The sequence below is a fragment of the Mustela lutreola genome, chromosome 10 (assembly GCF_030435805.1).
Source record: "Mustela lutreola isolate mMusLut2 chromosome 10, mMusLut2.pri, whole genome shotgun sequence".
NCBI classification, from domain to species: Eukaryota; Metazoa; Chordata; class Mammalia; order Carnivora; family Mustelidae; genus Mustela; species Mustela lutreola.
In genome coordinates this window covers 108,832,951-108,847,860 of record NC_081299.1, presented here as the reverse complement: position 1 = coordinate 108,847,860, position 14,910 = coordinate 108,832,951, and the positions used below count along the sequence as shown (strand labels likewise).

At 52.2% G+C, this 14,910-nt stretch overlaps 1 protein-coding gene across 1 annotated transcript; it reads right to left on the bottom strand.

The window, feature by feature from the left end:
- Positions 1-3,584: 3,584 nt before the first annotated feature.
- Positions 3,585-11,388, bottom strand: SELENBP1 (selenium binding protein 1). The gene is made up of 12 exons (XM_059136698.1): positions 11,239-11,388; positions 8,678-8,734; positions 8,388-8,500; positions 7,945-8,130; positions 7,309-7,429; positions 6,044-6,226; positions 5,594-5,772; positions 5,068-5,146; positions 4,855-4,976; positions 4,501-4,593; positions 4,202-4,320; positions 3,585-4,021 (listed from the first exon to the last, which is right to left on the bottom strand). Exons 1-12 carry the CDS (start codon positions 11,240-11,242, stop codon positions 3,859-3,861), a joined length of 1,419 nt encoding a protein of 472 aa, XP_058992681.1. The 5' UTR covers positions 11,243-11,388; the 3' UTR covers positions 3,585-3,858.
- Between the last annotated feature and the right edge of the window lie 3,522 nt (positions 11,389-14,910).

The following is a 14,910-nucleotide window of genomic DNA, read 5'->3' as shown; positions in this document are numbered from 1 at the left end:
GTTTTATCTGCATCTTTTCCATTCTCCAACTCATCACTCTAGGTTGTTTTAATGGAGACACTCATTATATCAGTACACCTGTATATAATTTAGTTTTTGTGTAAATACTTCAGTATGGCCAAGAAATAAGGACTCTTTAAAAAAAAAAAAAAAAAAAAGATTTTATTTATTTATTTATTTGTCAGGGAGAGAGCACAGGCAGGGAGAGTGCAGGCAGAGCATGCAGAAGGAGAAGCAGACTCCCCAAGCAGGGAGCCTGAAACTGGCCTCGATCTCAGGACCCTGGGATCATGACACCAGCTGAAGGCAGATGCTTAACCAACACTCAGGCACCCCCAATTATTATTCTTTTTGAAACTCAAATTGTTCTATCTTTGGCCAGTGGAAGCTCCTTCAAGTTGACTCACCTGATATTTTTTTTTCTTTGGAGAGAATTGTGGATTCACCTATAGTTGCAAGAAATAATACTGAGAGAGCTCATGAACCCTTCACCCAGTTTGCCCTGATGGTGTACCTTGTGTAACCACAGCACAATATCAGAACCAGGAAACTGACTGACATTGATACAATGCATCAGATTTACTCAGGTTTCACCAGCTTTGTACACACTCACTTACATGTATATGTATGTATATTTATCATACAATTTTTTTGTCATATTGTAGGTGTGTGTAACCATCATTTCAATCAAACTACACACCAGTTTCATCACTACAAGGATCCTCTGTGTATACTTTTATAGACAATCTCCCTTGCCCAGTGCCATCCTTAAGCCCTGGCAAGCACTGATCTATTCTCCATTTCCACACTTAAAAAAAAAAACAAAAACCATTTTATTTATTCATTTGACAGAGAGAGAGAGATCACAAGTAGGCAGAAAGGCAGGCAGAGAGAGAGGGGGAAGCAGGTTCCCTGCTGAGCAGAGAGCCCGATATGGGACTTGATCCCAGGACCCTGAGATCATGACCTGAGCTAAAGGTAGAGGCTTAACCAACTGAGCCATCCAGGCGCCCCATTTCCATACTTAAAAAAAAAAAAATTTTTTTTTAATTTCTTTCTTTTAGGAGGGGAGGGCTACCCAGGTGCCCCTCCAAACCTATACTTTTGTTATTTCATGAATGTTCTATAAATTGAATCATACTGTATGTAACCTTTTGAGATTGGGTCCCCTCCCTCAGCATAATTCCCTTGAGATTCATCCAGATTGCTGTGTGTACCAGTAGTTAGTTCCTCTTTATTGCTGAGTGTTATATAGTTCATGGTATGGATATAGCAGTTTAGCCATGAATCCACTGAAAGACATTTGGATGGTTTCCAGTTTGGAGCTATTATGAGTTAAGCTGCTATGAACAACTCTATACAGGTTTTTGTGTGAACATACATTTTCTGGGATATATGCCCCAAAGTTAATTGCTGGGTCATATAAGTACATGTTTGGTCATTTTTTATTTTTTTATATTTTTTTGCTCAAGCCTGAGGGTTATTTTGTCTTTTAAGGTGACTTTGCTTACTTCTTCCTCGATGTGGCCTCTTCTGTCCCTCTAGCTGTGCAGTTTGTTCCCTCAGTCCTCAGGTCCGGTTCTTGGGTATTCAGAATGATTTGATAGCTATCTAGCTATGTTCAAGGGACAAAGCAAGCAAGCCTAGGTTCTTCCTACTATGCCACCATCTTAGCTCTCCCCCTGCATGTTTGGTCTTTATAAGGGACTGCCCAGGTATTTTCCAGAATGGCTATACCATTTTATATTTCCACCAGCAATGTATGAACAATCCAGTCTTTCCACATTTGCCAGCATTTTGTGTTATCACTATTTTCTATTTTAGCCATCCTGATAGGTGTGTAGTGGTCTCACAGGTTTTAATTTCCCTAGTGGCCAGTGATGTTGGTTATCTTTTCATGTGCTTACTTGCCATCTTCATATCCTCTTTGGTGTAATGTTTGTTCATGTGTCCTGCCCATGTTCAAATTGGAATTTTGGGGTTTTTACTGTTGAATTTCGGGATTTTTTTCATGTAATCTAGATATCAGGCTTTTGCTCATGTCCTTTAGACATAACCCCTATAGTCTTCATAGTTTCCTTGCTTTCTGGTATGGTATGTGTTTGAGGTTCATTTGGTCCAATGGAATTTTAAGGTTTTAGAAATATTTGGAAATGATGTAGAACTATATGATCCTTTTTTCTTTCTGAAGCAGTTTGGTTATTGAAAAGGACAGGGAAGAAATTGAGGAGAGAAACATCTGGTAAGACCCACTACACGCCAAGGCTCGCTGTAACTCACTCATCCCACACACTTCCTTTATATTCATTTAGTCATTAGAGCACGCTATGTGCTAAGATGCAAGCCAGGTACTGGGAATAAACGGGGAGTTACAGTATAACAACACATATGTGCCTGCTGAGGTTAAGTGCAGGAGGCCCCCACCCTGGGGAGTCCGTGAAGGCGGCTTTCCAAAGGATGTGATAACCTGGCCCAGACGGCAGGTAAGGCAGGGTGACGGAATGAGGACTAAGTGGACGTAGATCTTTCAAGGAGCATATTTAGAGACCCCGAAGGAAAGAAGTGTGTTCCACTCTGGGGATTCCCTGGCCATCTTGGGAGTCCTAGACTCTTCCAATGTTTAAACAAGATAACTTTTAAAAATTCACTCATTCATTCATTCATTGATTCAAACAAGACACCTTTGTGGAAGGCAGAGAAGAACAGAGGCTGATACCTGAATGTTGCTTGGTATTGTTTTGGGTGAGGCGTAAAGGATTCAATAGAATTACTGCCTAGCTTTGGTCTCTTAGGTTCCTGACACTCCCGTCTCATTCCTTCCATGAAGAATAAAGACCTATTGCAGAAAAAGGAGACATTTCTGCTTTGGGCAAGGTCCTAAAACACTGTCCGGGTCTGAACACAAGAGGGCCAGGCCTGGTCTGTTGGATTGGTTCCCCTTGACGTTTCTGGACCTCCTGCCTGCTCATATTCCTGTCTTCCAGATGGGAGGTGACAGGCCTAACCTCCTGACAGCTCTGTGTTCTCCCGGTACTCTTGCCAGCAGATTGCACCATCCACGTCAGGGGCCTGGGGTGTCCCTTGTGTGTGAGGGGACACGCTACACTCTCCTGGGGGTGGTGGGTGAAACTTTACATTCATTGAAAGAAAGCATGGATTTAAAAAATAGTCAAGTTTAGGAACACCAATTGACACTCTCTCTTCCCAGGTCTCTTTGTGACAACAATCTCCCAGAGCTCCACATTCTGTCTGGCCATAAAGAAGAGATCAGAGCACCCTTAGCATCATGTTGTCATCACTAGTATAAACTAGGCACTCCCCTAGAGTACTCTTTTTTTTTTTTTTTTTTTTTTTAAGATTTTTACCTATTTATTTGAGATAGCACAAGTGGGAAGGAGTGGGAGAGGGAGAAGCAAACTTCCCGCAGAGCAGGGAGCCCGATACAGGGCTCAATCCTAGGACCCTGGCATCATGACCAGAGCCGAAGGCAGACACTTAACCGACTGAGCCACCCAGGCGCCCCTCCCCTGGAGTACTCTCCAGGACTTTCCTATGCAAGATACGAAGGGTCAGCAGAAGAGAAGTCACAGACCCCGTGCCCCCAGAGATGAGGTGATCACTAGGTTCACCAGTTTATTTCTTGGCCAAATAATGTCCAAGAGCTCATGTAAAAACAGCCAGGGAGCAACACAAAGCAGTGATCTGTAAGAGAAGACACTACTCAACACATTCCAGCAGCCTCAGGTTTGGCTTTTGTGGGACAGTCTGCCAAGGGTTGGGGGCCAAAAAGGAGCAGAACGAAGCCAGGTCTCTGAAGAAGTGAGGGCTCAGATATGGAGTGGCTACCAGGGCTGGACTTCAGAGCCAAATGTCAGAGCTGCAGTCACCCCCAGGGTAGCGGAGCTCGTGGGCCAGGGCTGGGCCTAGAGGCTCCTTCCCAAAGTCCACGAGGAAGTTGGGGTTCAACTTCAGGCCTCCCCTTACTGTGTCTACATCGATCTGCAGCATCACGGAGCCTTCCCTGGTGGGAACAGGGAGGGGAAAAGAGAGAGGTCACAGGTGGCCCATCCCCTTCCCCTAAGAGTCTGTGATGCTGGGCTAGGTCCTAAGGAAGGAGCAGGGCCTGTAGGATGGAAGCAGCCCAAGGAGTCTTCTGGGAGAGGAACATGAGGGAGGGAAGCCCCGGCTGTCTGCTTCTCACCTGATGAGATCGGGGTAAAACTGTTTGTCCCAGGCACTGTACAGCGATGTGGTGACGTAGAGACGCTTCCCGTCTAGGCTAAGCTGGATCATCTGGGGGCCTCCAGGTACCCGTTTCCCCTTGGGAAAACCAGGGGGTCAGCCCCATGGCAACACATGGGTCCTTGGAGGGGGATCATGGAGTATGCCCCCCCCCCCACCCCATACTCCCCCGGCATGGATCTGAGGGTCTCATGAGCCCGGATGGGGGCTGCGAGGAGGGAGTTGTCAGGGGGAGGGCAAGGGGAGGTAGCTCCTCACCTTGACTACCAGCGGCTCTGGCTGGCATTTCAGCTCCTGGTCCTCCAACACTTGCACAGGCCCTCCCTTAACGATGCTGCCCCCAAGGAAGAGCTGGGTGGGGAGATCCAGAGCATAAGGGAGGATAATGGTGGGAGGTGAGGACACCACAGAAAGAACAGCTAGCCCCATGTTCCCCGCTCCCTGCAGGTAGCCACGGCTCCCCATAGTCCTGGGCTGCGCTATCCCTCAGCCTCCCATTTTTGTTCTCCCTCCACCTCCTTTAACATCCTTCAGCCACTTCATACCCTCTCCCTCATCCCCAGACTTCTTCTTCCGCCCTCCTTCTGGCTCCTCATTCTGTTAGCACCCCACCTGTCCCGTGAGGCGGGGCCTATGTGGGTCAGAGATGTCATACTGTCGCAGGTCCCCATGCAGCCAGTTGCTGAAGTAGAGGAAGCGGTCATCCAGGGACAGCAGGATGTCCGTGATCAGGCCTGGGGTGTGGGTGTGGTGCCGAGGCTTTAGGACTCTCGTTCCCCAAGCCAGGAGTCCCTTCCTGATTCCCACCCTCCCCTGGGCACTCACTTGGCATTTCGGGCAGCAGCCAGCCTTTCACTTTCTTGGGGGGCACCTGGATCACCTTCTCCACAGACCAAGTACCTCCCTGTATTGGTAGGTGGGGGTGGGGTGAGGAGGCAGAGAGGTGAGCATGGGAGATTGCGGGACTGAGGTTGGAGCTGGGTCTTTCCAGAGCCCACTGTCTACAGGGAGACAGCAGATTCAGGGTTTTCCTACCACCAGGGTCTAAGCCCACATGGGCCCCTTAACATAGGGATGATGTCGGCTTCTCTACTGCATTCCCAGCACCCAGCACAGTGCCTACTGTAGAAACTCACGCAAATAATTTTTGAACAAATAAATGGGACTTGAGAGTTTAGGAGAGAAGCAAGATGGAGCAGGTGGCCTTGGATTTTGTTCCTGGACAATTTGGGCTAGCAGAGCCAGGCAGAGGGGCCCAGGTCTAGAGAGAGGGGTAGCTCGTGGTTCTGGAAGACTAGCAGAGGTACAAGCTGGGACTGCTGGGAGGAGAGGGCCTGAGGACACATGTCACCTGATTCTTGTAGAAGCGCTGGATGGTGGAGCTGAGGGCACAGCCCACGAAGCCCTGGGCTGCATCGGGGTTGTGCAGGAAGCGGACCTCCAGGGGGATGAGCCCATCCTGCAAAGGCAGGGTCTGCACGATCTCATGGCGCTGCCAGTCCCACACGTGTATGTGGCTACCATACAGCCCTGGGGTGGGGGATGGGGCCAGAGGGTGGGCTCAGGATCAGGTCAGGGCAGTGGGCAAAACCCTCCACACAGCACCCCCCCGGCAGAAAGTGGAAAAACCGGCTGGAGGGATTAGGAAGACACCTAAACAAGTCAGAGTACTTGGCACAATCCTATACCATCACCCCAAGAGTTGGGTTCATAGGAGGAAGAAGCCCGGGGAGGGGTTTCCAAGCAGACAGGAGTAGTGTGCATGCTCAGGCTCCAGCCGGCCTCTGGAGGGGATTCTCACCTGCCTCTACATCAGCGGGGTTGAAGCCATCTCGAAAGACGTTGGGAGCCGCCCATTCAGTGCTGATCATGACATTGTGTCGAGGCTGGTACCAGAAGTCATAGCCCATAGGTGCGGCTCCCCCAGGCCGTTCCCATGTCCCCTTCACCTCAAACGTCTCTCCATCCAGCAGCACAAAACCCCCTGAGCAGGGAAGGAAGTGGCAGGTAGAGGCAATAGAGAAGCTACCGTCACCCACCACGAGGCATGTCCAAGAGGCTCCAAGTCCATTGCCAGGTGCCCTTTCCTCCCACTGGATTTTCTAGTTCCTTCAATTCAGGTGTCCAGAGGGTCCCACCCAGAGGACCAGGTGGGAGGTGGGGACTTACTCTGGTACCCCTACCGCCATCAATTTCATCCCCTTCCTAGGGGAAATTTTCTGTCCTCTTGAGCCAAGAGCCTAGGACTCAGCACCCCGTGCTGCTCTTGCCCAGCCTTTCATTCTATGTGGGGTTCCTCCCAGAGTCTAGGCTGCATTCCGCTCACTACATTGTTTTACTTTTTTAGAGCAGGCAAATTATATTTACTTCTCATTCAACATGAATGCCCAACACATTTTCCCTTGTTATAACACTTGGGCAACTCTTAGCAAATACAACTAGATGTCAACTAGGAATGTCACGTTCCTCTGGTCTCTGAGAAGTAGCTGATATTCCGCTCTGATCAGATGGAGGACCCTGACAAAAATGGGTAAGGTTTGGAGGGAAGCAGCCTGGCATGTGATGAAGACGCAGCTGATCTGGATTCCTGGGTTGGAGTTCCACCCACAACTCACTAGCTGTGACTTTGGGTAAGATATTTATCAATCTGTGCCCCGCTTTCTGATCTGGAGACTAGAGATCCTGGTAGTGGCTCCCTCAGAGGCTGTATTTGGCACATAGCAGACATTTTGTGTCAGTCCTAATCCTACCATAAATGAGAGAGCAAATGTGAAGATGCAGGATCCCAAGGACCGCGAGACTTGCTCCTGAATTCATAAAGACTGACATCAAATGTATGCCTTTTTCTGGGGCCATGTCTGTGCCCACATTCCTCACGGTGGGCTGTTCTGACTATAACTTCTAAGTGTCAGGTTTCATCTTCATAGAAATAATGGGAACAACTGAAGTTAATTGACAATGGTTTAAATTTTGGAGGAGACCCAGTCTTCTAGTTCTCCCTGGAAGGTCATCCCTCAGCTTGGGATCTCTTCTCACCACAGGTGTGCCTACAGTGTCAGCAGATACCTTTGCCATTGCCCTTGGGGTCTCCCAGGGAGCTGATCATCACCTCCCCACTAGCCAGGCAGTGGCTGGTGTGGATGTAGCCCAGGCCACACTTGGCATGGATATCCTCAGCCTCAATGACCTGGAGAAGGATAAAGAATGGCATCAGAAATCTCCCAGGGCCGGGGGGGACCTGCCCACGACTCCCCCATTCCCCTACTCCTGTCTGCTGACCCCACCTTCTTTTCCTTCAAGACATGGACCCAATTTTCCCAGTGGGACTAGGGCAGAGATTCAATCTGGAAGCTTCTGCAGAGCAGCAAGGGAGAGTCTGAGAGACCGCTAACTCTGCAGGCAGAAAGCAGTGACTTCTCTCTCTCCCCCTGTCTCATAGCCCTGTGAGACCAGAAGCTTCTCCTGGCCATTGCCAGCATTAACTTTGTAGCACCAGCAGCCAGCATGTAGCACCAGCAGCCAGCAGTGAGTGCCTGGCACAAAGAAGGTACTCAACAACTTGTTGAAAGGAAGGATTGGAGGCTCCTGCTTAAGGGAGAGAAAATGAAAACAAACAAATAGAAAAGCTACGCCCACCCCTCCACTGCCCACCTCCCCCACCCCCTACCCCTGGGTCCCTCACCAACAAAGGCAGGGGCATACCTTGTGTAGCTTCGGGGCCCGGGGATTGGAGCCCACATCCACCACATAGATACGGGAAGACATGAGACAGGGCAGCATCAGCTTGTCACGTGACTTGGTGCTGTCCCCGAAGCAGCTGCTGCAGGTGTTCCATCCCGAGTGATGGAGCTCATCCTTCAGGTTGGGCATGGGCAGTCGATGGATGACCTTCGAGGGGAGAGGGGGAGGGCTGATGCTCACCCAGACCATGCATCTGGGATCCCTGGATCCACTTGGGCTTGGCAGTACTGCACAGGCGGGAATTCTTCACTCCCCCGGACCTCAGGGGCGCCCTTTGGCAGTGAACACAATCTACAGTCACACCCAAAGGAGGGTGCAGAAGGCTGGAGCTGGGAAAGGGCCTTGCTGGGGCCAGGGCTGAAGGAAGGGTCTCAGGGCCCGCCAGTGCCGGAGCTCCACCTCACCTGGCAATACTGGGGAGACTTGGGGTCAATGTCCACAGTGGCCAGATAATCCGGGGCCTCAATGCCAGTGTTTCGGTAAATACAGGGCAGGTAGACAATCTCCTCCCTGGGTCCTGAAGGGTAGCAAGCAGTTAGTGGGGACAGCAGGGTGGAGAGGAATGATAGGGGCGGCACTGGGTGTGCCCAAGGCTGAGGTCTCGGGGCTCCCACCCCCACTAGCCGTGGAATCAATAGAAGGTACTGGCTTGTAGAATTCCTTTCCGGGGGGCTTTCAGATGTTGCCCACTGACCTTTCATGGCCTCCAGAGGGGTAGGGTAGCCGGGTCCACACTTCCCGCATTTTGTAGCTGTGGAAACAATGGGGCATGTTGGTTGGACCACTTTCTGGAGGGTGAGGGCTCCTTCCCCATGTGCCATCACCCATGTGCTGCCACCGGCCAGCCAGCAGAGGCAGGCTGTCCCAGGTCGTGTGTCAACTCTGGTCCCATCACAACCACCCATCTCCCTGCCCCTGAAAGCTCTGCTGAGAGACAGAGAGAGAGAGAGAGTGTTAGTGTGTGTGCCTGTGGCAGAAAGAGCTGCACAGGTAGGACCTGAGGATGGACAGACAATCAAGCAGGACCCAAGGGACAGCAGGACAAGGGTGAGCTCAGCAGAGGCTGCGCATATAGCGGTTACTATGACAACTTGCTCCCCAGGCCCAGCTGCTCACTAACTAGCCATGGGCACTTGGGCAAGTTACTTAATCCACTTCCACACGGAGTGTAAAAAGAAGGTAATAAGAACACCACAGTGGGGCTTTTAGGAGCAGTAAATAGGAAGGTTCAGTCAAGTGTGCAGCGTTGGACTTGATTAGAGCCCGTCAACCCTGGCTGTCCCCCAGCTAGCAAGGGTGGTACCTGTTCAACTCTGTTGCAGACAGTATCTCTACCCAGACCCAGGACACTTCCTGTTTTTCTCCCTTCTTGGTCCTGACCCCAGGCTGCTGGCCAGAACCTGGGTGACTTAGCTGAAGGTCTAGTAGGGAACAGGAGGTTGAAGTTCAAGGCTGTAGGGCTGTTACCACCTAGATGGCCTCAGACCAGTTTGTACCCCTACCTGTGAGCCCACTATCTTTATCGGTGTTTGGTGCACCTCTGGGGGGCTCAGAGGCCCACCCAGCAGAGCTGTAGGGTGTGGCCCTCCTTGTCCCTTAAGTCTGGCAACAGAAGCCACAGAGCTCTACCGGACCAAAGACAGCTGCTGAGATGGCCGGGGGCAAGGGACTGGGCCTCAGGCTAAGGGTTTGGAGCCGGGAGGAGCGGAGGAATAGCCCAGAGGGAGCGGCAGGCTGGAGGAAATCCCGGAGTGGAGATCACAGGACTGGGTGCTGCCTCCCTGCTCTGGCTCTGGCCCTGTCGACTGGGGGAGCCTGGGGGGGGCCGCACGTGGGGAGGCAGGGGGAGGCAGGAAGAGCTAGGAGTCAAGTCTCCCCAGGAGCCTGGGCTCGGGCCGTCAGCCAGGAAACCAGGTCCTCTACTCAGGGCAGCCAAGTGACAGGAGGCCAAGAAGTGGCAACAGCGTTTTGGAGTGCAGAAATCTAGTTTCAAGGTCCAGATCTGATACCTGCTCTCTTCACTTTCTCCTTTTCTTTGGCTAAAAGAGGGTAATCATATCTTACCTTCTTTTCTAGGTGACTATGAAGGTCAAATAAGCCAAGGTATTCACGAAGAACTTTTGTAAAGGAGCAGCACTGTATAAATATGGGTAGGGCTGTGCCAGAAAGCGAGGGGGTGGGGGGACAGAAATCCGGGGCCTGTAGTTGGTGCCCCAAGAGAGGGCTGGGGTAGATGGGGCAGGGTGAGAGGTCCAGTCCAAAACAGTTAGGGGGACTTGTGCCAGGGCCTGGCACAGGGGGGCATGGGGGAGAGGAAGGAGGTTGCTGGACACAGAACAGAAGATTCAAAACTCCAAGACTCAAGACAGAGACTCGGAAACCACAAAGCAGAACAAAGACAGAGAGAAGGTGTGAGAGTGGTGTTGCCGGTGGCATCATCGTCCCTCCCCAGCCCAATCCCGGTGTTTCAGGCCCTTTGCAACTCCAGGTCTCTAGGAGCATTGACGTGCTTGCTGGGAAGCACCCTCCTTGTCCTCTAAGCACCTCGAGCAAGATCTCTGAACACCTTTGGATTTGAGATGGACCCGGTTGGGAAGCTCATTGGGTCTTCCTAGTGTCAGGCTGGCTGGTAGGTATTCTGCCAGTCCAAGAAAGAGTCAGATGCAAGGGACAAAGACATCGATAATCCCAAGCAGACCCAAATTCTTCCTCAGCCTGACATCTGGGAGCCAGAGGACGACGAATAGGGGGTCTTTGGGGCCTAGGAGGGTGGGAGGTACTGGAACAGTGAGAGTGTGTGGGCTCTCATTCCCTTTCAAGGGGGTTCAAGGTGGTTAGAGTGAACTGGCCCCAAAGGCCTGGGTTTCCTACTTTCTGGAGTAAAAATCTGGCCCAGGGCTGGAATGAGGATTATCTTTCACCTCCAGTGACAGCCAGGGACAAGAGGTTCTCCTTACATATTCCTCCACCCCTACCAGATCTTCCCAGCTGCAGAAAGGCCACTGGCTCCAGGCTGCAGTGGGAACCCACTGGGGGGGGGGGGCAGGGGAGGGCCCAGGACCACCCACCCTCCTCTCCTTGCAGCTCTAGAAACTTTGGCTGAACTGGGAAATGCAGCGGTAGGGGTGGGGACAGTGGAGCAGAGTCCAGCACTCTGTCCCCTAACTAGCTTCTCCCCACCCAGCTTTTCTGTCAGTCCCTGTATTGTGGGCAGCAGGTTGGTGGTACTGGGTTGCCAGGAGGCCCCCTCCTTACCCATGCTGCTTGCTGCTATGCTGCAATCCTGACCGGCCTGCCAGGAGGGAGCAGAGAGCTGGGGTACGCAGGCGTCCAAGTAGGCTGTGCTGGAAAGGGGCAAAGGGAAGGAATTTATACAACCAGTCGGGGGCGGGGTGGAGTAGGGGGCGGGCCTGGGCTGCGGCCCAGAGCAAAAAAGGGAAAGATCAATGGCAGCTGGCCAGGACTCTCTCACACAGTCGGCTCCCTCCCTCCCGAGGCTGGTGTTTGAGTTACTCTGTGTGTGTGTGTGTGTGTGTGTGTGTGTGTGCGCGCGTGTGCGCGCGCCTGGGCACATGGACTTTGTGTGGCTGCATGGTCTTGTATACCTGTGTATAGCCCCTGGGTGTGTGCGTGTGTCTCTCTGTGTGTGAAAATGTGCCAGTGGGAGTGTTCCTGTGTGTCTGGACTTGGGCACATCTGTGTGCACCTATGTGAGCCTGTGCCTGCCAGAATGTTTATGCCGTGTGGGTCTGTGCGTGTGTGCATGGGAGTGCGTGTCTGCGGTGTTCCTGTGAGCCTAGGCGTGCAGGTGTTCCTGCATCTAGAGGCTCTCCTCTGGACTTGGATCTGTTTCTTGCTATGGAGGGGAACTCAGGGCCCTGGGCCCATCTGCTATTATCCACAGCCAGGGTCAGCTCTCTCCTAAAATTACCCTACTATTCCGGACATCCACAGGCCAAAAGGCACAATCTTACCCACCCTCAACTGCTCACCCATGTCTTCCCATGTCTCACACTCATGTATTCCTCTTGAGCTTTGAAGTGGAAGGGAAGTTGGCAGTGCCCGTCATCCCCTTCTGTTACCCTCATCAATCTCAGGAGGTGGAAGTTGAGTCCTCCCCACCCTCATCTGTCCGCTTGGCACCTCAGCAGCTCCCAAGGTGGAGAACAAGGCCCCAGGGCAGCCCAGGGGGGTGCCACTGTCCCTCACTGGCCTGTGATGAGTCACAAAACTCTCCAATCATCCAGGAAAGAAGGAGGATTTGGTGCTGGCCAGGGCTGCTGAGCCTGCTAGGGATAGTGTCCCAGGGACGTGGGATGGCCTCCGGCCAAATGGTAACTGCTCACCAAGGCAGGGTTGAGGCCTGATCTGTCAGCTCTCCCTGGGGCTGCCCTCATCCAGAGAAGCTGGGGTTGAAGGGACCCCAATAGTTCTTCATCTTGAAGCCAAGGGCCACCCCTCTTCCTGCGGCTGGCTGCCTGACAAGGGTGACCTTGCCCCCCTCTTCTAGGTACCTGCTGACTCTGTGTCTTCAGAAGCTACTTTCATCTCCTTGGATGAAAGCTATGGGGTGAAGTTTTTATTGGCTAATGAAAGGGACAAATTTTGGTCTTCAGACTGCCGGCGGAAAGATCCATGGACTTCCCAAACTGGAGTGGGAGGAAGGAGAACAAAACGGGGCTGCTGTATGATGGGGATCTGTCCTCCTCATTCCCCTGGATGAGAAGGCCCACACAGGAGGAGGCTACGTGGCTGCCCGGGACAGGGAGGCTCCCTTACCCCCTGCTCCCCAGTAACACTCAGCCTCTCCTAGCTTTTTCCTGCCGCTACATCCTCACCAGGGCACCATTGGCCAGGCATGTGCCACAGATGACCTTGTGGAGGCAGCTGTCCCACCGCGGGCCACCCATCATGGCTGCTTCTTCGCCTCTGCTAGCTTCCTTCTTCGTCTGCTGGTGGCCTCCACTTATCCTGCCTTAAGCCCACCACTCTGGCCTCCTCCCTCTCCTCCTGAGGTCTCATCTCATACCTCCTCCACTTCCCTGCTCTGGGGCTTGAAGTAGACCAACATCCAAAATCTGAAAGAGAAAGAAAGCCCATGTTCACCCTCTCATCCAAAGTTCCTGAGCTGTTACCTCCAAAGAAGCTGTGATTTTGCTGGCTCTAGACAAGAATTGCAAAGTACCATTTCGTCCTGAACTGCCAGCTCTGCATGCCCTGACCTTGGACTTGGCGTGCTCGACGGCTCCTGCATGGGACTCTAGCCTCTACCTGCTGCTTTCTCCCAGAAGGTTTCCTCCAGAGCCTGCAAGGTGCTTGGGAAGAGTTGTCCGAATTAGGGCTATGGGTGGAGGCAGTCCTGGGAGAGGATCAGGCTGGTAATAGTGGTGTCCATGACCCCTGGCAGTCCTGGGAGAGGACTCAGGCTGGTAATAGTGGTGTCCATGACCCCTGGCAGTCCTGGGAGAGGACTCAGGCTGGTAATAGTGGTGTCCATGACCCCTGGCAGTCCTGGGAGAGGATCAGGCTGGTAATAGTGGTGTCCATGACCCCTGGCAGTCCTGGGAGAGGATCAGGCTGGTAATAGTGGTGTCCATGACCCCTGGCAGTCCTGGGAGAGGATCAGGCTGGTAATAGTGGTGTCCATGACCCCTGGCAGTCTTGGGAGAGGACTCAGGCTGGTAATAGTGGTGTCCATGACCCCTGGCAGTCCTGGGAGAGGACTCAGGCTGGTAATAGTGGTGTCCATGACCCCTGGCGTTTTTGCTCCCATAGTGGGCCACCCCGGTCAGCCTCCTTGTGGCCTGAGCATCCCAAATGTTGCTTCTCAAGAACTTAAGGGCTCCTTTCTCTATCTGATTTGCCCTTTCCTAGCCAACCAGAGTCCAACCACAGCTGGCAGACTCCCAGATTCACACAAAGGGATATGGGGAGAGACCTGAGCTTCCAACCCTGGGCTGGCCCTGGGGAGGTGGGACCGCAGCCCAGGTCTGTTTGTCCCAGGAGGCTGTACACAATCCTGATACTGGGCACGGCCACTGCAAAGAAGGCTGGGTGCAGCCCATGCTCCTTCCTGCTCTTTCAAGTTCTAGAAAAGCTCAGTAAATATTAGAGGAGGCAGGTTATCAGGCTAGCCGCTGAATAGCCAGGTGATTATGTAATTGAACTTTGGCTCTGCTCCATCTCCACAGACAGAAAATGGATTCTTGCAGCCTTGGGGGCATGGAGCCCTGCTGCTGGTTCCTCCCTTTCCCTTCCAGCCTCAGCCAGATTTCTATGGACCTCTTGAAACAGGTCCTGAGACCTCCGTTTGGTAAGATGGCAAAGGGAGAAAGGAAGGATTAAAACCAGAGAAGGAAAGGGGGAGGAGATGATGAAGCTGGAGTCTCCAAGAATCAAAATGTTAAAAATGTAAAAAACAACAACAACAACAACAACAAAACAAAACAAAACATAAAAAAGAAAGGGAGCCTGGGTGCCTCAGTTGTTGGGCATCTGCTTTCAGCTCAGTCATGATCCCATGGTCCTGGGATGGAGCCCTGCATCGGTGTTTCCCTGCTAGGCGGGAAGCCTGCTTCTCCCTCTCCCCTCCCTCCGCTTGTGTTCCCTCTCTCACTGTGTCTTGCTGTGTCAAATAAATAAATAAAATCTTAAAAAAAAAAAAAAAAAAGTTGTTCTTCCTCTCTAGCAAAATAAAAGCGACAGGGAAACAATCAAAGTCCAGCCAGGGGAGTGATATCAGGAAGAAAGCAGGACTAACCAGTATGAACCACTTGGTCACACTCACCCCTGCACTTAACCCTTGCTATGCCCCAGTCTTGTAGGTAACTCATCTTCCCTTTTACTGAGGAAGAACCTAAGACTCAGAAGGGGCCAAAGGCACCTGGGAAGACGCAGAGCAGGAATCCCAGGTTCATCTGACTCTAG